The 22388-nt window shown below is 36.2% G+C and overlaps 1 protein-coding gene across 2 annotated transcripts in view; it reads right to left on the bottom strand.

Annotated features, from left to right (window-relative positions):
* The window catches only part of LOC106155583 (uncharacterized), a 106468-nt gene that overhangs the window by 57420 nt on the left and 26660 nt on the right, over nt 1-22388 (bottom strand). For both annotated transcript variants that reach the window (XM_087004879.1, XM_087004880.1), the window contains exons 30-58: nt 21828-22027; nt 21309-21495; nt 20912-21162; nt 20322-20641; nt 19823-20124; nt 19378-19580; nt 18879-19065; nt 18369-18592; nt 17320-17630; nt 14938-15236; nt 14401-14603; nt 13828-14014; nt 13258-13508; nt 12722-13041; nt 12217-12518; nt 11770-11972; nt 11237-11423; nt 7186-7436; nt 6644-6963; nt 6156-6457; nt 5705-5907; nt 5172-5358; nt 4561-4811; nt 4025-4344; nt 3521-3822; nt 3069-3271; nt 2571-2757; nt 1144-1367; nt 221-531 (exon numbers count right to left, since the gene is read on the bottom strand). In XM_087004879.1, the coding sequence (XP_086861005.1) occupies nt 221-531; nt 1144-1367; nt 2571-2757; nt 3069-3271; nt 3521-3822; nt 4025-4344; nt 4561-4811; nt 5172-5358; nt 5705-5907; nt 6156-6457; nt 6644-6963; nt 7186-7436; nt 11237-11423; nt 11770-11972; nt 12217-12518; nt 12722-13041; nt 13258-13508; nt 13828-14014; nt 14401-14603; nt 14938-15236; nt 17320-17630; nt 18369-18592; nt 18879-19065; nt 19378-19580; nt 19823-20124; nt 20322-20641; nt 20912-21162; nt 21309-21495; nt 21828-22027 (7198 nt within the window). The remainder of the gene's footprint in view (nt 1-220; nt 532-1143; nt 1368-2570; nt 2758-3068; nt 3272-3520; nt 3823-4024; nt 4345-4560; nt 4812-5171; nt 5359-5704; nt 5908-6155; nt 6458-6643; nt 6964-7185; nt 7437-11236; nt 11424-11769; nt 11973-12216; nt 12519-12721; nt 13042-13257; nt 13509-13827; nt 14015-14400; nt 14604-14937; nt 15237-17319; nt 17631-18368; nt 18593-18878; nt 19066-19377; nt 19581-19822; nt 20125-20321; nt 20642-20911; nt 21163-21308; nt 21496-21827; nt 22028-22388) is intronic.

Here is a 22388-nt window from a genome sequence, read left to right as displayed (position 1 = left end):
AATAGGAAAAAAAAGCCATTGCAATGAAACATGTACAAATATAAAATGATAAAATATAAAAATTAACTTTGTTTAGTTTCTGTAACAACTTCAGTATCAATATGAACAAGTTCTGCATCACACCAGAGTAAATCAATTTTGTACATAAAAAGTACTCACCACAATCACATTTTTCAATGTAAATTGAAGGCTAATCTTACTAATGAAAGTTTTCACTAACCCTGCAGCTCCACCAGACACTTCATAGCTTCCAGCAACTAAAGCCCAAATATCACTAGGACTTCTTCCCCTACTGATATCTGTTCCATTTCTCAGCAGCAGATCATCCATTTTATCTCCATTGAAGTTCCCACATAGTCCACAAACTCTGTTTCTGTATTCAGCTGGTACACGAACAGCAGCACTGTTTCCATTGAATATCACTTCAAAACCACCATCAGTGAACACTCTCAATTGCTCTTTTGTCAAGAGCTGAATACTGACTTTATCATTAGCAACTACCCTGGGTAAGTTGATTTTCACTCTATCAACCTTTCAGAAAATTAAAATGGATCTCATATTAAATTTTATAATGAATTGTTCTTTATATATATATATATATAAAAACGGTATTATGAAATTCTACAAAATTAAAGGGATAATAACTCTTCGTATGAGATCTATATTTCATAATAAAAACCTTGTGAATAACTCATAGAAATATAATATATTCTGTTTTACCACACAAACAGCAGTTATAGCTTTTATTCTGATATTTGAACTTGTCTTTAGACCACGTGACCTCCATTGATGTCTATACTCTGTTAAAATCTCTTAAGAGATTTTAACAAAAAACCAAACTTTTAAGAAAAAAACCAGGGACTAACTTTGAATGTAAAAATGGATTCATTAACCATTGGTAAGTATGGGAAAATTGTTGTTTACTCCAGGAAAATTCATTTTTTGGCCGAAACGAAGAGTTATTATTGCTTTAAAGATAAATTTCAATATGATTCTAAAATTTAATTTAAAAAAATCATGTTTGTTTGTTATGGGATAAAGCTTTTCTGGTATACTGAACAGTTTATTCACTGCACAAACTCAATTTAAATAATAAAATATACACTACCACTTGTACATAGTAATCAAAAGAAATGCACTTACCAGTATTAATCCTCTTTCCCCCAATGTTAATGTATGATTATAAATGTTTACTTCTATGGCAAGTCCTAATGGTCCATTGTTCTGAAACACTGTAAACCTCATCTGTTCTGCTGTCAAGTTACCACATGTACCAGCCAGCAAGTATTTGCAAGTACCATTAAATTGGTAAGCTTCCTCATCAAAAGTCACAAAGTTAGTTAGACTTGAGATACACGAACCAGTTTCTAAAAAACAAGTGAAATCATTATGAAATAATCTACTCTTTATTTTAATAACTCATTCTAAATACATACTAATTAGGTCCATTTTACTTTTTTTAAATTTCCTAAAAGCAAAAAAAAAAGAATTGCTCGTTCAAATGGAACCTTACCAACATCAGTCTAGCAACCTAAAAAATAAAACTAAAGCCTCGATCACAACCGGATGCACAAATTTTAGGATCGTATGTCCCCTGCGATTTTTGGCTGTTGTGGAGGCTGTAGAGGTCGTAGAGGTAATGAAAAGTCTGCCTTGCGAGTCGCGGGTCACATGAGATATCCTTTCAGGCAGGGACGCTAATTGCAAGGAGCGATGGTCATAAAAATTGTACTCATTTCTTGAGTTTGTCTTGCTGCCTGTGCATGTGGCACACACTCACCACTTACGAAGGGAATGCAACGCATGGCGAAAGTAGTGCCCTTTTGCGTCAGTTTTGCTACACACTTGCCTCACACGTTTGTGGTAACATACTGATGGAGTACATCAGTTTTGTTTCCTGTTCTCCTCTTCTTTCTTCTTCCTCCTCCCTTTCTTCTACTATGTAAGCTCCCTTCTCTTCCCTTTTGGAGGCATATTAGAAACCAAATTGAGAAAAAAATTTGAAAATTTTGAAAATTGTTGTACACATTACACAGTCGACGTTCATTGTAAAGATACAAGCGTGCATCATGTGCTACCTTTTATACACCGATATGGGGCTGACGCACATGCCACGCATTCCCAGTGTGCTCTCGACTTTGTTCATTAGTTGTGAGGGCATGCGCCTTACTCAACACGCAAAGGGCACTTGCTCCTTCATTGCTTGCGACATACGTCTTGCACAACGCACGTCTCTCTTGCTAACTCCGTGCGACGGGAGCAAGTTGCACTTGCGGCCCCGCTGTTCGCAGGCTATTTGTAGAATCTTTTGGACATGTCCAACATCCTTCGTACATGCTAACGGGCTGTCTGCAAACTCGAAAATGCGTAAGAAGGTCTTGCGTGGGATGTGAGATTCAACGTAAAATTTGGATGCAAACAGCCCATAAGAGCACATACGACCGGTTGTGACCGAGGCTTAAGCACTAGATTTATCTGTTCTCACATGCAAAACATAAACAGACTAAGTTTTATATGCCAGTGTTTATACTTTCCTATAATTTTGTGTCAACTTTTTTAAAGAAACCTACCAATACAACTGTAACCATCTCCTGTGTAGGGTGGGGTACACTGACATCCACGAATACCATTTAATAGTTTACACTCAGCATTTGGATGGCAGCTAGGGCGACTTGTTTCTTTGATAAATGCTTTCCTGTTTTCATTGACACATTCATAATGCTTCAAGCAATCCCCTGACAGCCAGCTTGCTCCTAACTAAAATTAATCAATACCTTCATGTTAATATAAAACAGATAAAAAGTAAATATTGATAAATTTGATGATAATGTCAAGATATTAAGGGGTGTAAAATACAACAGTTGACAAAAAACATTCAATATCGAGTGAAATAAATTGCATACAATGTTTATTACATAGTATCAAACCATTATAGAATCAAAATGAAACATACTTCCCAACAGACATGTAAACATGCTAATCTTTGCTGTAAGTAATACATTATTTAATCTTTCCACCCCTCCATTCCTTAAAAATTCCAATGATATTGACCAAACTGAGTGTAGCACCTCATAGTAATTTCCTTCAGCATCTGAACATCCACACTGGTCAGCAGCCACACAGGTGTCACCACTGAGTAAATAGCCCTCTTTGCATTCACAGTCTTCCACTGGGATTCCTTCACATTCATCAGGAGCATTGGGATTTTGACACGTAGCAGGACAGGCAGATGCAGTTGGGTTGAACTCCTGATTAGGGCCACAACTCAGGGCTATAAACAGAACAAACATGCATTTGCCAATGACCAAGGTTTAATTTCAAAACACTTTCAATTATTTAAGGTAACAGATATTGTATAACAAGGAAAGTTATTTTTCAAATTATCTTAAATTGTCCCCATCATACAAGACACAAATTTGATGTCCAAAAACAATTAAGAACTTGATAATGGCCAATACAAATTTGACCACTTTTTTCATTTTTGAGAAACAAGAAAAAAAAACACATAAAATGCACATACGGCAATTAGTAGCAGCTCTCCATGTCACAGCTTGATCTGCTGCAGCACACTGATCTGCCATATTTGACAGAGCTTCACAAGCTGCTTCCTTGGCTGAAGATTCATCAACATAGATCAGCTCGTGACACACATCAAACCGGCAGTCAGAATATAACTGAGCAACATCCACAACACCACTTTCAACACAGGATGAGAAAACGTTATCACTCTTGTTCATCGTGCCACAGTGACCATCATTGTCTACTATGGCATTTTGACTACCTACACACTCAACCCAGTCATCAGGGCTGCCTGCCTGACACCTAGTTTCAAAAGGAAAGAAGTCCTGATAACATGCTTTGCAACAAATCAAAAAGATATTTCTGTCACACAATACAATGTTTTTTATTTCCAGAAAAAAGTTGTCAATGATTCAATGTCTTATGGGAAGCTGTAGAAAAAATTTGATATTCCAATCCCTGCATAATCTTTACAACATTCAACAGTAGACCCAGTCAGACTTACCCAATTGTTGATGGATCTGGCACCAAATAGCTATTACCAATTTGTGCAAAGATGTCCCTCTTCCTGCCACCACTAACATCTGTTCCATCTGCCAGACGAAGGTCATCTGTTTTATCTCCATTGTAGTTGCCACAAATACCACACATTTGGTTCATGTATTCAGCAGGTACCCTTACAGAAGCTTTTGTGTTGCCATCAAATATCACATTCAGTCCAAAGGTGGTCCTCACCCTCACACGTTTTTTGCTCAATCTTCTTATGTGTATCTTTCCTCCATCTATATTTAACACACGAGGGAGACTCTCCTTTTGGCCATCAACCTACAATCAGGATTATAATCTGCAATCACAAGTCAGAAAGAAAAAAAAAATCACAATTTCTCACACAAGTGAATAACAGGCCCTTGCCCAGGTAACTAAGAGCTACATCTTCATTTATGTGAGGCAGGTAAAAAAACATAAATAATTCAAAGATGAATTTACTAGATTTAAAGAACAAAACCATGTTGATTAACCTGAATATATATAAACACTTACTAAAACCACTCTCCTCTTCTTTAGAGTGATCACATGATTGCCAACAGTCACTTCAATATTGCGTGTGAAAGAGACTTTCTTGCTTCGTCCACGGTGTTCTTGTTGGACAGTTACTCTAAAGTTGGTCAGATTTGAACCACTTGCAAGACAGCTCTTTGCTGCATCGTATCTACAAGTCCCTTGGAAGTTGATCTTCACTCCATCAAAGGTTTTGTAATGAGGGTCACCATAAATCCAGCAGGTTTTTGTGGCTATGAAAGAAATGAAGATGGATATGGAAATCCATGACTGCTCTATTTCTATGGATTAATCCTCCTTTAAAACTTAGGTGTTAATTTTACCTATCTCATAACTCTGACTGCTTTCATCAATTCAAATATATCAGAACACTAAAAAGGAGTAAACCAAATCACAAAAGACAGGCATTCCACCTTTAAAGCAAAAAAGTAACTCTGCTTTCAAGTTATTGTGGTAAACACAAAGAATTACCAACTGCCATGGTACAATAACCTACACTGATGACACAGACAAACACTGATGGTAGTTGGTAGAGAACCTGGAATAATAATGTCTTTAAATGGAAAATCATAAACCATATTGATGGATTCTACCTCCACAAGTGTAACCATCTCCTCTGAATGGCCATTTGCAGTAGCATCCTCGAATGCCGTTCTTCAGTTTACATCTGGCTTGTGTGTGACATTCTGGTAACACGGTGACTTTCAAAATAGACCTTCCATTTTCCCTCACACATTCATGCTTCAGGGAGCAATTTTCACTCAACCAAGAATGACCAAGCTAAATAAAAGGAAAAATATAATGAAATTTCACAAACTCTTACTGAAAGAAAAACTGAATATGGCTAGCAATTTAAAATGATCTTCAATTTAATGACATTCATATCATATGTAATCTTTGTTTATATACACTATTGTAGAATTGACTTCCTTTATCTTCAAAATAAACCTACAGACTTCAGATGTAAAATATGAATATGATCAGCTTTCACTTTGAACACTTCTTACAAAAAAATTTACACTAGCTGACATATTACATGGGATAATGTACGTGTAATGACAATGCCAAAATTGATCCATCAGTTTGCTAAAACATGCACTAATATTGGCCAAACTGTGTGTAGCACCTCATAGTAATTTCCTTCAGCATCTGAACATCCACACTGGTCAGCAGCCACACAGGTGTCACCACTGAGTAAATAGCCTTCTCTGCATTCACAATCTTCCACTGGGATTCCTTCACATTCATCAGGAGCATTGGGACTTTGACATGTAGCTGGACAGGCAGATGCAGTTGGGTTGAACTCCTGATTAGTGCCACAACTCAGGGCTATAAACGGAACAACCATGCATTTGCCAATGACCAAGGTTTAATTTCAAAACACTTTCAATTATTCAAGGTACAGTTGTAACAGATATTGCATAACAAGAAAACTATTCTTCAAATTCTCCTAAATTGTCCCCATCATACATGACACAAAATTGATTTCAAAAACAATTGAAAACTTGATAATGGCCCAAACAAATTTGACAACCCTTTTGATTATTGAGTACAAGAAAAAAAAAGAAAATACATACGGCAATTAGTAGCAGCTCTCCATGTCACAGCTTGATCTGCTGCAGCACACTGATCTGCCATATTTGACAGCGCTTCACAAGCTGCTTCCTTGGCTGAAGATTCATCAACATAGATCAGCTCGTGACACACATCAAACCGGCAGTCAGAATATAACTGTGCAACATCCACAACACCACTTTCAACACAGGATGAGAAAACGTTATCACTCTTGTTCATCGTGCCACAGTGACCATCATTGTCTACTATGGCATTTTGACCCCCTACGCACTCAACCCAGTCATCAGGGCTGCCTGCCTGGCACCTGGTTTCAAAAGGAATAAGTCCTGATAACGTACTTTGCAACAAATCAAAAAGATATTTCTGTCAAACAATGCAATATTTTGTGATTTCTAGAAAAATCTTGTCAATGATTCAATGTCTTATGGGAAGCTGTAAAAAAAAATTGATATTTCAGCTGCTGCACAATCTATACAATAGTCAGACTTACCCAATTGTTGATGGATCTGGCACCAAATAGCTATTACCAATCTGTGCAAAGATGTCCCTCTTCCTGCCACCACTAACATCTGTCCCATCTGCCAGACGAAGGTCATCTGTTTTATCTCCATTGTAGTTGCCACAAATACCACACATTTGGTTCATGTATTCAGCAGGTACCCTTACAGAAGCTTTTGTGTTGCCATCAAATATCACATTCAGTCCAAAGGTGGTCCTCACCCTCACACGTTTTTTGCTCAATCTTCTTATGCGTATCTTCCCTCCTTCTATATTTAACACACGAGGGAGACTCTCCTTTTGGCCATCAACCTACAATCAGGATTATAATCTGCAATCACAGGTCAGAAAGAAAAAAAAACAATCACAATTTCTCACACAAGTAAATAACAGGCCCTTGCCCAGGTAAGTTACTAAGAGCTACATCTTCATATATGTGAGGCAGGTAAAAAAACATGAATGATTCAAAGATGAATTTACTAGATTTAAAGAACAAAACCATGTTGATTAACCTGAATATATATGAACACTTACTAAAACCACTCTCCTCTTCTTTAGAGTGATCACATGATTGCCAACAGTCACTTCAATATTGCGTGTGAAAGAGACTTTCTTGCTTCGTCCACGGTGTTCTTGTTGGACAGTTACTCTAAAGTTGGTCAGATTTGAACCACTTGCAAGACAGCTCTTTGCTGCATCGTATCTACAAGTCCCTTGGAAGTTGATCTTCACTCCATCAAAGGTTTTGTAATGAGGGTCACCATAGATCCAGCAGGTTTTTGTGGCTATGAAAGAAATGAAGATGGATATGGAAATCCATGACTGCTTTATTTCTATGGATTAATCCTCCTTTAAAACTGTGTTAATTTTACCTATCTCATAACTCTGACTGCTTTCATCAATTCAAATATATCAGAGCACTAAAAAGGAGTAAACCAAATTGCAAAAGACAGGCATTCCACCTTTAAAGCAAACAAGGCAGCAAAGCTGTCAAATGTACAGACAAAAAACAGAAAATAAAGATGCAAAAAAGGTCATTTTGTCAATTTTGATGCAATAACAAATAATGCTTATAATAGCACTGTCAGTCAACACTGAATTTTAATCTTGCACAACAGGTAACATGGTCAATAACAGGAGCAGACCCATAGATATTTTCTGACAGTATTACAAAGTATCTATGTTGATCCATCCTCCATTTGGATGGTCTTCCAACAGAAAAAAATAGACACCAGTCAATATAAACTTAATAACCTGACTGTCTTCCGGAAGACCCAGAAGATGGTCTCAATCCACCCCTTCAATAAGATTACAGTTTCAGGACCATGAGAGTTCAAATTCACATTATGAAAGTCTCAATATTTGAAAAATGATGACAGTGCATAAAATAATATTACATAATGTTTAAAGACAAAAAACAATACAACTGCTTATGTAGAAATACAGAAAATGTGCAGAGCCCCAGGCAGATGAGAGTTAAAAGTCACAAATGCAAGTGTTTGAGAAAAAATTATAAAGGAAAACAACAAAACTAGAAAAGCACTTTGAGAGTGCAGACCTCTGCCAAGGCAGCAATTGTTGATTATTATTGATAATTGATTGATTATTGATCCGGACCACCACCAAAAATTAATCATTGTCCTCTTTGGCCCACTTCCGACAGTTCCTGAAAATTTCTGCAAAATCGGTCCATAACTTTTTTGTGTTATGTGGATGACAGACAAACAGGGGTGAAAATATAACCTCCTTGGCAGAGCTTGAGGTAAATATAATTCCAATGAAGATGCTATTCAAACTTTTAATCTTCCAGTTTGATATATATATATATATATATATATATATATATATATATATATATATATATATATATATATATATATATATAAAACTTATTTGCAATATTAAACAAAATTTACCTGCATAATTATCACTGCTTCCTTATTATTAATCTAGCAGAGAGCTTTACCTTTGGGAGTTTACAGGGAAATATCAACAAGTGTGCTTTACGTAATCTCATTTAATGGCCTATTAAAGCAAATGACTTTATAACTCTGAAATTAATCTAGTGATACCCAAGGGTAATTTACAGACTGACCCACTCAAAGGTCTTCAGGCCCATAAGTCACACCTTAAGAAAAGCACAAAACCATAATGCCCAAAATAGGAGACTACCAATCCTGATGCAATAATACATTATGTTTAACTGCACAGTCAACATCAACTTATGCACAACAGGTAACACAGACGAAAGTAAAAGCATAAGGCTCCAGGCCCATCAGAGTTCAAGTTTATACTTAGAAAGTGCCAGAATGAGAAAAATGAAAATTTCACAAAAAATGTATAAATACAATAAACATGATAATCCAATAGAGCTGGTTTTCTCATGAGCTGAAGGCCAATCCTAAAAATCGTACTTGTAAGTTTAAAATTATAATAAGTGGCACAGTTTTCTTTTCATAATGTTTGCAGTAGCAGTGCAAAAAGATTGTTGTCAATTTTGATGTAACATTACATAATAAATTAGAGAATAATTATCACCAATTTTTGTTTATTGACTATAAATAGGATGGACATGTAGAAAATATGATTACCATTTGGCTTCATGTCCATGGGAGCTCCGAGTCCCACAATGAATATGCCAAAAAGATAATGAATATTACACTAAAATGTATAACTTCCAGAAAAAGAAGCCAATTAGACTGCTTTTCTAACTCAGGCTGCATTTTAGTTCAGTGTTTCTTTTTTGAAAGTTTGACAGTCATAAGTAACACGGTGTTCCCATAATGGTCATCAAGGCAGCAGCACCAAAAATTGTGTTTTCTTCTATTTTGATGCAACATTACATAATGCTTAACAGCATAATGACCATCGATTTTTAATAATAAAATATAAGTGTCATGGATTTTCACAAAATGTGACTAGCATGGGTCTTCAAGCCCGTGGAGGTTCTAAGTCACACCTTGGAAATGCCAATATGTGAAAAATTAAATTTTCACAAAAAACTGTTTAATTGCCAGAAAAATTTACCAAACAGACTGCATTGCCTACTGAAGCTGTATTTTAGTCCCATGTTTCTTTCCTGTAAGTTTGAGAACAGTAAGTGACATGATTTTCCTTAAATGGTCATCATGGGAGCAGTGCCCAAAATAGGGGTTTCTTCAAATTTTGATGCAATATTACATAATGTTTTACAGCATAATGACCATCAATTTTTAATTATAAAATATTAGTATCATGGTTATTCAGAAAACGTGACAAGCAAGTCTTCAGGCCCATGAAACTTCAAAGTCACATATTGAAAATGCCAAAATGTAAACAAGACAGCACTGTTCTGAAATGGGTTTATTTCCATTTTTAACACTTTTTTAACATAAAACAAAATTAACAGTTTACTGCCATTTTTATATGACCAATGAAGAAAATTGATGAGATGGGAAAAGTATCAATAGAACAGTGTTAAATGTTCAACTTCCTCCATTCTGAGATTCTGAACATAGTGGATGAATGCATCTGACAAACTGCAATGATATGAGTTTATTTCCATTTTTGACACTTTATTACACACATGATAACAAGTTTACCATCATTTTTAAAAAATCAACTAACAATGTTGTAAAGATGCAGGAAATGTCAAACAAACACTTTTACGTATCTTATTAGTTCAATAATGAGACTGTTAACATGCCTAAGAATTGAATGTGAGGAAATGTGAAAAAACAGCATAACTTCTAAAATAATGGACTGATTATGCTGATTTTCAAACTCAACCTGCGTTTTAGTAAGATTGGCCCCTCCTGTGAGTATAATGACAATTGGCCAATCTGTTTTTCTTATATTGTGTTATCAGTGTTGCATATATACTGAAAAAAGTGAAAAAACAGCATAAATTCCCTACAAGTGACCCAATCGTGCTGATTTTCGAACTTGACCTGCGTATTATGAATATTTATCAGTTCTGTAAGTTTCAAGCCAAAAGGTAAAATGGTTTTCCACTTATTGTGTTATCGGTGCTGCACATATGCTGAAAAAAGAGAAAAAATAGCCTAAATTCACTAAAAATAACCCAATCACGCTGATTTTCGAACTTGACCTCCGTATTATGTATATTCATCAGTTCTGTAAGTTTCAAGCCAAAAGGTAAAATGGTTTTCCACTTATCGTGTTATCGGTGCTGCATATATGCTGAAAAAAGTGAAAAAACAGCATAAATTCCATATAAGTGACCCGATCATGCTGATTTTCGAACTCGACCTGCGTATTAAGAATATTCATCAGTTCTGTAAGTTTCATACAAAAAGAAAAAACGGTTTTCCACTTATCATGTTATCGGTAAAAGTGCACGGCGACGACGGCAACGACGGCGACGACAGACGCAGATGACGGCTATATGTACAGACACATCTGTGTCTGTACATAAAAAGTAACTCTGCTTTCAAGTTATTGTGGTAAACACAAAGAATTACCAACTGCCATGGTACAATAACCTACACTGATGACACAGACAAACACTGATGGTAGTTGGTAGAGAACCTGGAATAATAATGTCTTTAAATGGAAAAACATAAACCACATTGATGGATTTTACCTCCACAAGTGTAACCATCTCCTCTGAATGGCCATTTGCAGAAGCATCCTCGAATGCCATTCTTCAGTTTACATCTGGCTTGTGTGTGACATGCTGGTAACACAGTGACTTTCAAGATAGACCTTCCATTTTCCCTCACACATTCATGCTTCAGGGAGCAATTTTCACTCAACCAAGAATGACCAAGCTAAATAAAAGGTAAAATATAATGAAATTTCACAAATTCTTACTGAAAGAAAAACTGAATATGGCTAGCAATTTAAAATGATCTTCAATTTAATGACTTTCATATCATATGTAATCTTTGTTTATATACACTATTGTAGAATTGACTTCCTTTATCTTCAAAATAAACCTACAGACTTCAGATGTAAAATATGAATATGATCAGCTTTCACTCTGGTCACTTCTTACAAAAAAAATTACACTAGCTGACATATTACATGGGATAATGTACGTGTAATGACAATGCCAAAATTGATCCATCAGTTTGCTAAAACATGCACTAATATTGGCCAAACTGAGTGTAGCACCTCATAGTAATTTCCTTCAGCATCTGAACATCCACACTGGTCAGCAGCCACACAGGTGTCACCACTGAGTAAATAGCCTTCTTTGCATTCACAGTCTTCCACTGGGATTCCTTCACATTCATCAGGAGCATTGGGATTTTGACATGTAGCAGGACAGGCAGATGCAGTTGGGTTAAACTCCTGATTACTGCCACAACTCAGGGCTATAAACGGAACAAACATGCATTTGCCAATGACCAAGGTTTAATTTCAAAACACTTTCAATTATTCAAGGTAACAGATATTGCATAACAAGAAAACTATTTTTCATATTCTCCTAAATTGTTCCCATCATACAAGACACAAACTTCATGTCCAAAAACAATTGAGAACTTGATAATGGCCAATACAAATTTGACCATCTTTTTAATTTTTTTAGAACAAGAGAAACACATAAAATGCACATACGGCAATTAGTAGCAGCTCTCCATGTCACAGCTTGATCTGCTGCAGCACACTGATCTGCCATATTTGACAGAGCTTCACAAGCTGCTTCCTTGGCTGAAGATTCATCAACATAGATCAGCTCGTGACACACATCAAACCGGCAGTCAGAATATAACTGTGCAACATCCACAACACCACTTTCAACACAGGATGAGAAAACATTATCACTCTTGTTCATCGTGCCACAGTGACCATCATTGTCTACTATGGCATTTTGACCACCTACGCACTCAACCCAGTCATCAGGGCTGCCTGCCTGGCACCTAGTTTCAAAAGAAAATAAGTCCTGATTACGTACTTTGCAACAAATCAAAAAGATATTTCTGTCAAACAATGCAATATTTTGTGATTTCTAGAAAAATCTTGTCAATGATTCAATGTCTTATGGGAAGCTGTAAAAAAAAATTGATATTTCAGCTGCTGCACAATCTATACAATAATCAACAGTAGACCAGGTCAGACTTACCCAATTGTTGATGGATCTGGCACCAAATAGCTATTACCAATCTGTGCAAAGATGTCCCTCTTCCTGCCACCACTAACATCTGTTCCATCTGCCAGACGAAGGTCATCTGTTTTATCTCCATTGTAGTTGCCACAAATACCACACATTTGGTTCATGTATTCAGCAGGTACCCTTACAGAAGCTTTCGTGTTGCCATCAAATATCACATTCAGTCCAAAGGTGGTCCTCACCCTCACACGTTTTTTGCTCAATCTTCTTATGCGTATCTTGCCTCCTTCTATATTTAACACACGAGGGAGACTCTCCTTTTGGCCGTCAACCTACAATCAAGATTATTTTGGGCAATCACAGGTCAGAAAGAAAAAACAATCACAATTTCTCACACAAGTAAATAACAAGCTTTTGCCCAGATAAGTAACTAAAAGCTATATCTTCATTTAAGTGAGAGAAAGTCAGAAAACATGGCAAATTCAAAGATGAATTTAATACATTTAAAGAAAAAATTCATTTTCATTAACCATGGAATAAACACTTACTAAAACCACTCTCCTCTTCTTTAGAGTGATCACATGATTGCCAACAGTCACTTCAATATTGCGTGTGAAAGAGACTTTCTTGCTTCGTCCACGGTGTTCTTGTTGGACAGTTACTCTAAAGTTGGTCAGATTTGAACCACTTGCAAGACAGCTCTTTGCTGCATCGTATCTACAAGTTCCTTGGAAGTTGATCTTCACTCCATCAAAGGTTCGGTAATGAGGATCACCATAGATCCAGCAGGTTTTTGTGGCTATGAAAAAAATGAAAATGGATATGGAAATCCATGACTGCTCTATTTCTAAGTTAACCCTTCTTTAAAACTAAGGTGTTAATTTTACTTGTCTCATAATTCTTCCTGCTTTTATCTATTCAAGTATATCAGAACACTTGTAACAAGTAAAAAATTACAAAAGAAAGGCATTCCCCATTTAAAGCAAAATAGTAACTCTGCTTTTAAGTTATTGTGGTAAATACAAAGGACCAACTGCCATGGCATTACAACTTACACTGATGACTTGGAATAATAATGTCTTTAAATGGAAATTTTAAACCACATTGATGGATTTTACCTCCACAAGTGTAACCATCTCCTCTAAATGGCCATTTGCAGTAGCATCCTCGAATCCCATTTTTTAGTGTACATCTGGCTTGTGTGTGACATTCTGGTAACACAGTGACTTTCAAGATAGACCTTCCATTCTCTCTCACACATTCATGCTTCAGGGAGCAATTTTGACTCAACCAAGATTGACCAAGCTAAATAAAAGAAAAAAACTAATAAAATTTCACAAACTGTTACTGAAAGAAAAACTGAATATGGCTAGCAATTTTAAATAATCATCAACATAATGACATTCATACAATCTACGTTTATATGCACATGTATAACTGACTGCCTTTATCTCCAAAATAAACCTAAAGACTTCACACGTAAAATATGAATATGATCAGCTTTCAATCTGATCACTTTTTACATAAAAATCTTAACTAGTTGACATATTATGTGACATAATTTACATGTAATGACACAGCCTTAATTGATCCATCAGTTTGAAAAAAATGCAATAATATTCATATGATTCCAATGATATTCAAATTCAACATTTTGACAAAAATAACTTCGCTTGGAAAGCCATACTCACAGCATAATAGTTTCCCCTATCATCTGAGCAACCACACTGGTCTTCAGGAACACAGGTGGCGCCACTCAGTAAATAGCCTTCTTTGCATCGGCACCTTTCCACAGTTGCTTCATTACATTTTTCTGGAGCCTGGGGATTTTTGCAAGTTGCCGGACAAGCTGAAGATGTGCTGTCATATTCTTCATTTGCTTGACATGTCAGAGCTGTTAAAAATTTTCATATTTATAAAGATGTGCATCATATTGCCTTGTAAGCATTGCCATGTTTTCTTTAACCTTCACACAATTTATTTTTTATTGGTTAAAAGTTTTCCTTTTGTTTCCAATTCAAGTAGTGACATTCATCATAAACATTGTAATATCTAATAGTTTTGGTGTAAACAACAGTCGCAACTTTATTCTCAGCTATAATACTTTTATTAATAAATTAATATTTCTACAATTATCTCACCACCTTATTTGTGCATCTATTTTATAGAATACTTCGTTTTATGAATACTTATTTCTGTTTGTGGTCAGGTTGCCAAAACAAACTTACGGCAGTTAGCAGCCCTTCTCCATATTACTGGGAATTTATTAGATGAGCAAAGGCTTGCAAAGCTATCAAGGTGGTTGCAAGCTTTCACTTTAGCAAGAGCCACACTGTTCCTAAGTCCTCCACAAACGTCAGACACACATGCCTGGTAGATACGAGCTGTTTCCAAATATCCACTATTTATACACTGGGAGAAAACACTTGTAGTGTCATTTATCAGTCCACAGTATTCAGAAGAAGTGACACTGATAAGCTGTTCTGCTGTACAAGTACCTGGTGGTATAGGATTTCCAGGTCTACAACTGTAATGAATAGGAAAAAAGCCATTGCAATGGAACAGATCTATGACACAACAAATATAAATTGATAAAATATTATAAAAATTAACATTGTTCAGTTTCTGTAACAACTTCAGTATCAATATTAACATGTTCTGCATCACACCAGAGTGAATCATTTTTTTACATAAAAAGTATTCACCACAATCACAGTGATTGGGAAGGTTCAAACCACCCATGGGACAATGGCCCCTCCTGGGTCACCCTTAATGGGCCATTTTGCATATCAATGGGCCATTGATTGACATTTATGGGCCATTTTTAAACATGACAAATATATTTGAAATATCTGTATCAATATTTTTGGGAATGATATGATAAAGTTTTGCAGTTAAACTTTGTTAATATATTTATTTAGTTAAGACTTTTATTTGTCTTTTTCAATAAAACCATTACAATGCCTTCTTTGCTGAACTTATTTGAAGACTAAATGAAAAAACAAAATGATCAGAAAACATGAAATACTCATTAGTAATTGGTTTTTATTTGATGAAACCATCAGCAAGAGGTAAACAATCTAGATCTCTGAAAACCTTGATTTCTCAAAACTGAGAAAATGTAAATGAAATTGTCCGCACATACTGTCTAGTACTTATTAATCAGTCTTCAGGCCTACCCAACTACCAGACTCAGCACCTAAGGATCCTGAATTAACCGGTATATCGGACCACACTACCCGTTTTCAAGGTGTGTGTCAGATCGCATTTCGGAGTATCATACCCCAGAAAAAATTTTGTAGCACGACTGCAGGCTCATCCACGCTCGGCTGAATAACCTTAAACTGTACTCTTACTTTAGAGTACTCTATTTTATTGTCTCTATGGGGATATATGGGGACTTAACGACATTCGGTTTGAATGTTTTAACCACTTTTGATAGGGCTTTTTTGCATTGTATTAGATTAATGTGGCAGTCTAAGGTGCATCTAGGTGGCTTTCAAATTTATGCACCCGGTTTTAAAATCATATAGCGATTTTACGACAATCGTTTACTATCCAATCAAGGTGACAGCCGAGCATGCCAGGGCTCATCCTGTCGGTGTTCTGGCTGATACTCCGAAATGCGATCTGACACACACCTTGAAAACGGGTAGTGTGGTCCGATGTATCGGTTAATTCAGGATCCTTAGGTGCCGAGTCTGGTAGTTGGTTAGGCCTGGTCTTACTGAAAAGAGATTTCCTTACTTAATGAAGTAATCTCTTTTTCCTGCGCCACACATTCAGTGCATCCTCATAACTTATCTTACTCCCAGGAATCTTAACTCTTAGCAGGTGATTCGCAGAACATTTTCGTTTGGGTGCTGTCGTATTGGAGCTAGGGCCATAGTTGAAGCCATCGGGGTTTGAAACCTCGTGCGACCTGAGAGTGAGAGGTGCTAGCACTAGCAGTAACACTACTGTCAGTGTCACTACTACTCGTCAAGGAGCGCTGCTCTCAAAAGTTGGTACATTTTATTCCCCCGTCTCCTTTGAGACTTTTTCCTGAACGTTAGACGGACCCTTAGACGAAGCGGTTGAAGTACATAAACTAACAAATGTAGGCTGGTCTGGCGAGTTTTTAAAAATCTTTTTCAGCAGCATTTCTCTTTTCACTTCATCAAAGTGCTGCTTGAAAAAATCTCATGTGCTTTCAGAACGAAAAGCAAGGTTACTTCTAATTGGATAAACATGACCTATAAACTGATTGGCCAATAAGATATTAGCTTTTATTTCATTAGCATATCTATTGGGACGATGAGCTAATTGCTCTCGCCAAACTTCGGCGATTGCGTTCGATAGCTTTCGAATTCTTTCCTGAGACGTCTTCAGGTATGAGAGGAAAATAACGCTAATCAGTTGACGAATAGTTTATTGACGAGTAGACTCTTTTTAAAAATGCGAGGCATAACAAAATCACGCACATTTTTGGCGCACAAACAGGGCTTTTTATGCGCCCAGTTATAATTCTATGCACGTATGGTGCAATGGCGCGTTCCTTCCCAATCACTGCAATCACATTTTTCAATGTAAATTGAAGGCTAATGTTACTAATGAAAGTTTTCACTAACCCTGCGGCTCCACCAGACACTTCATAGCTTCCAGCAACTAAAGCCCAAATATCACTAGGACTTCTTCCCCTACTGATATCTGTTCCATTTCTCAGCAGCAGATCATCCATTTTATCTCCATTGAAGTTCCCACAAAGTCCACAAACTCTGTTTCTGTATTCAGCTGGTACACGAACAGCAGCACTGTTTCCATTGAATATCACTTCAAAACCACCATCAGTGGACACTCTCAATTGCTCTTTTGTCAAGAGCTGAATACTGACTTTATCATTGGCAACTACCCTGGGTAAGTTGATTTTCACTCCATCAACCTTTCAGAAAATTAAAATGGATCTCATATATATATATATATATATATATATATATATATATATATATATATATATATATATATATATATATATATATATATATATATATATATATATATATAAATAAGGTGAATGATTGAATCTGAAACTGTAAAGAGAGGAGTTTATTTCCATTTTTGACACTTTATTACACAATACACAATAACAGGTTTACCATCATTTTTATATAATCAACTAACAATATTGTTAAGATGCAGAAAATGTCAAAAGAACACCTTGACCTGCATATTATGAATATTCATCAGTTCTGTAAGTTTTAAGCCAAAAGGTAAAACGGTTTTTCACTTAGTGTGTTATCGGTGTTGCATATATGCTGAAAAAAATGAAAAAATAGCATAACTTCCATAAAAATGGCCAGATCATGGTGATTTTCGAACTTAACCTGTGTAATATAAATATTCATCAGTTCTGTAAGTTTCAAGCCAAAAGTGAAACGGTATTTTACTTATCGTGTTATCGGTGAAAGTGCACGGCGACGACGACGACAGTGACGACAGAGGCAGGTGACGGCTATGTACAGACACATCTGTTTTATATCTGTACATAAAAATCATGGTTGTTTGTTATGGGATAAAGCTTTTCTGGTATACTGAACAGTTTATTCACTGCACAAACTCAATTCAAATAATAAAATTTACACTACCAGTTGTACGGAGCAATCAAATGAAATGCACTTACCAGTATTAATCCTCTTTTCCCCAGTGTTAATGTATGATTATAAATGTTTACTTCTATGGCAAGTCCTAATGGTCCATTGTTCTGAAGCACTGTAAACCTCATCTGTTCTGCTGTCAAGTTACCACATGTACCAGCCAGCAAGTATTTGCAAGTACCATTAAATTGGTAAGCTTCCTCATCAAAAGTCACAAAGTTGGTTAGACTTGAGATACACGAACCAGTTTCTACAAACAAGTGAAATCATTATGAAATAATCTACTCTTTATTTTAATCACTCATTCTAAATACATACTAATTAGGTCCATTTAACTTTTTTTAAATTTCCTAAAAGCAAAAAAAAGAATTGCTCGTTCAAATGGAACTTTACCAACATCAGTCTAGCAACCTAAAAAATAAAACTAAGCACTTGATTTATCTGCTCTCACATGCAAAACTTAAACAGACTAAGTTTTATGTATCAGTGTTCATACTTCCTTATAATTTTGTGTCAACTCTTTTAAAGAAACATACCAATACAACTATAACCATCTCCTGTATAGGGTGGGGTACACTGACATCCTCGAATATCATTTAATAGTTTACACTCGGCATTTGGATGGCAGCTAGGGCGACTTGTTTCTTTGATAGATGCTGTCCTGTTTTCATTGAGACATTCATAATGCTTTAAGCAATCCCCTGACAGCCAGCTTGCTCCTAACTAAAATAAACCAATACCTTCATGTTAATATAAAACAGATAAAAGGTAAATACTGATAAATTTGATGGTGATGTCAAGATATTATGGGGTGTAAAATACAACAGTTGACAAAAAAACATTCAATACTGAGTGAAATAAAGTGCATACAATGTTATTTACCTAGTATCAGACCATTATAAAATCAAAATGAAACATACTTCCCAACAGACATGTAAACATGCTAATCTTTGCTGTAAGTAATACATTATTTAATCTTTCCACCCCTCCATTCCTTAAAAATTCCAATGATATTGACCAAACTGTGTGTAGCACCTCATAGTAATTTCCTTCAGCATCTGAACATCCACACTGGTCAGCAGCCACACAGGTGTCACCACTGAGTAAATAGCCCTCTTTGCATTCACAGTCTTCCACTGGGATTCCTTCACATTCATCAGGAGCATTGGGATTTTGACACGTAGCAGGACAGGCAGATGCAGTTGGGTTAAACTCCTGATTAGTGCCACAACTCAGGGCTATAAACGGAACAAACATGCATTTGCCAATGACCAAGGTTCAATTTCAAAACACTTTCAATTATTCAAGGTAACAGATATTGTAAAACAAGAAAACTATTTTTAAAATTCTTCTAAATTGCCCCCATCATACATGACACAAATTTGATCTTCAAAATAAATTGAGAACTTGATGATGGCCAATACAAATTTGACCACCTTTTTCATTTTTTTAGAACAAGAAAATACAAGAAAGTACATACGGCAATTTGTAGCAGCTCTCCATGTCACAGCTTGATCTGCTGCAGCACACTGATCTGCCATATTTGACAGAGCTTCACAAGCTGCTTCCTTGGCTGAAGATTCATCAACATAGATCAGCTCGTGACACACATCAAACCGGCAGTCAGCATATAACTGAGCAACATCCACAACACCACTTTCAACACAGGATGAGAAAACACTATCACTCTTGTTCATTGTACCACAGTGACCATCATTGTCTACTATGGCATTTTGACTACCTAGGCACTCAACCCAGTCATCAGGGCTGCCTGCCTGACACCTAGTTTCAAAAGGACAGAAGTCTTGATAACATGCAACAAATCAAAAAGATATTTCTGTCAAACATAACAATATTTTGTAATTTCCAGAAAAATGTATTCAATGATGCAATGTCTAATTGGAAGGTGTAGAAAAAATTTAGATTCCAGTCCTTGCACAATCTTTGCAAAAATCAACAGTAGACCAGGTCAGACTTACCCAATTGTTGACGGATCTGGCACCAAATAGCTATTACCAATTTGTGCAAAGATGTCCCTCTTCCTACCACCACTAACATCTGTTCCATCTGCCAGACGAAGGTCATCTGTTTTATCTCCATTGCAGTTACCACAAATACCACACATCTGGTTCATGTATTCAGCAGGTACCCTTACAGAAGCTTTCGTGTTGCCATCAAATATCACATTCAGTCCAAAGGTGGTCCTCACCCTCACACGTTTTTTGCTCAATCTTCTTATGCGTATCTTTCCTCCATCTATATTTAACACACGAGGGAGACTCTCCTTTTGGCCATCGACCTACAATCAGGATTATAATGTGCAATCACAGGTCAGAAAAAAGGGAAGTTTGGCATAGACAAACAATGTTTTATGGCGAGGATGAACTTCATTGATTTCATGGGTCGTTGCAAACTTTCATTAGCTGAGGAAAGGGCATCAGGAATTACTAGGTTATCAACTATATCCTCATTTAAGTGAAGCAAGTCAGAAAAGATGACAAATTAAAAGATGAATTTAATACATTTAAAGAGAAAATTTATATTCAATAACTATGGAATGAACACTTACTAAAACCACTCTCCTCTTCTTTAGAGTGATCATATGATTGCCAACAGTCACTTCAATATTGCGCGTGAAAGAAACTTTCTTGCTTCGTCCACGGTGTTCTTGTTGGACAGTTACTCTAAAGTTGGTCAGATTTGAACCACTTGCAAGACAGCTCTTTGCTGCATCGTATCTACAAGTCCCTTGGAAGTTGATCTTCACTCCATCAAAGGTTTTGTAATGAGGGTCACCATAGATCCAGCAGGTTTTTGTAGCTATGAAAGAGAAGCAATATGGTTTTATCCCTCTTTTGAAGTGCATTACCTGAAAGGTCTCAATCATAAAAACAATCTCACATAAATATAGCCAACAGGTCATTATTCTATATAAACAGTCCCATGTGCACAAAATATTCACCTACCTCCACAACTATAACCATCTCCTCTGTAAGGCCATTTACAATAACATCCTCTTTTTCCATTTTTCAGCTTACATCTGGCATTTACATCACAACTGGGTAGGTGAGTTTCTCTAATGAAAGATGTACCATTTTCTCTGACACATTCATGCTTGGTGGTGCAACTGTTAGACACCCAAGATTGTCCAAGCTGAAATATCAAAAAAGTAAAATTCATCTTAACATTATTTAATCATAATTGTTTTTAGGATATTTAATGCATTATTTTTCTTTCTTTCACTGACTAGATACACACTAACAGAAAATAAATATTTTGGGGTCTATTTATTCACAAAAATCATTTCATAAGTTTGATGAAAAATATCTAAAAATCCTGTAGATTACCTCCATTTCTGAGACATAATAGCCACTTTATTCAACTAGAACAATCTCTTATTTCAGAAAAATTTCTTGTGTAGAGCCAAATTTAGTGTTTCATTAAAACTGCAAAGAAATTAAAATTGACATTTTTGGTCTACAAACCTTATGATACCGTCCCTGTCCATCTGTACAGCCACACTGGTTTTCAGGTACACAGGTGTCACCACTCAATACATAGCCATCTTTACACCTGCAGTCCTCCACTGTGCCAGCCACTGTACACTTGTCTGCTGGAGTATTGCAGGTTGCAGGGCAGGCTGGGGCCACGGGGTCATACACCTCATCCTTACCACAAATCAGGGCTGAAAGTTCCAATTAATTTTAGAATATATACTCAAGGATGCTTTCAGAGTAGAAGTGATATATTTACTGTTTTTCATTAGGATTGAGTTTTGATGCATTTTGTATTGTATATATTTTGTGTATGTATTGTATATATGTATTGTATATGTTTTGAACATTATCACTATAGCAGTGGTGTACGTGGTAATGGATCTTTTTTATTGGGGGAATTGTGAATTTCACAGATGCTATGTTTTTTAAGTCATCAATTCTTAAAATTGCAACATTCCTGTAGTGTGGGCAACAAAACTGAAAAGCAGGCTACACACTGTATGGAAAATACTATAAAAGAACCAAATCCAAATATAGACCAGTGTACTG

Source organism: Lingula anatina, chromosome 2 (assembly GCF_051362555.1).
Source record: "Lingula anatina isolate TDL-2025a chromosome 2, LinAna3.0, whole genome shotgun sequence".
Taxonomy (NCBI): domain Eukaryota; kingdom Metazoa; phylum Brachiopoda; class Lingulata; order Lingulida; family Lingulidae; genus Lingula; species Lingula anatina.
The sequence above is the reverse complement of the archived record's forward strand: the minus strand, read 5'-3'. Positions and strand labels throughout refer to the sequence as shown.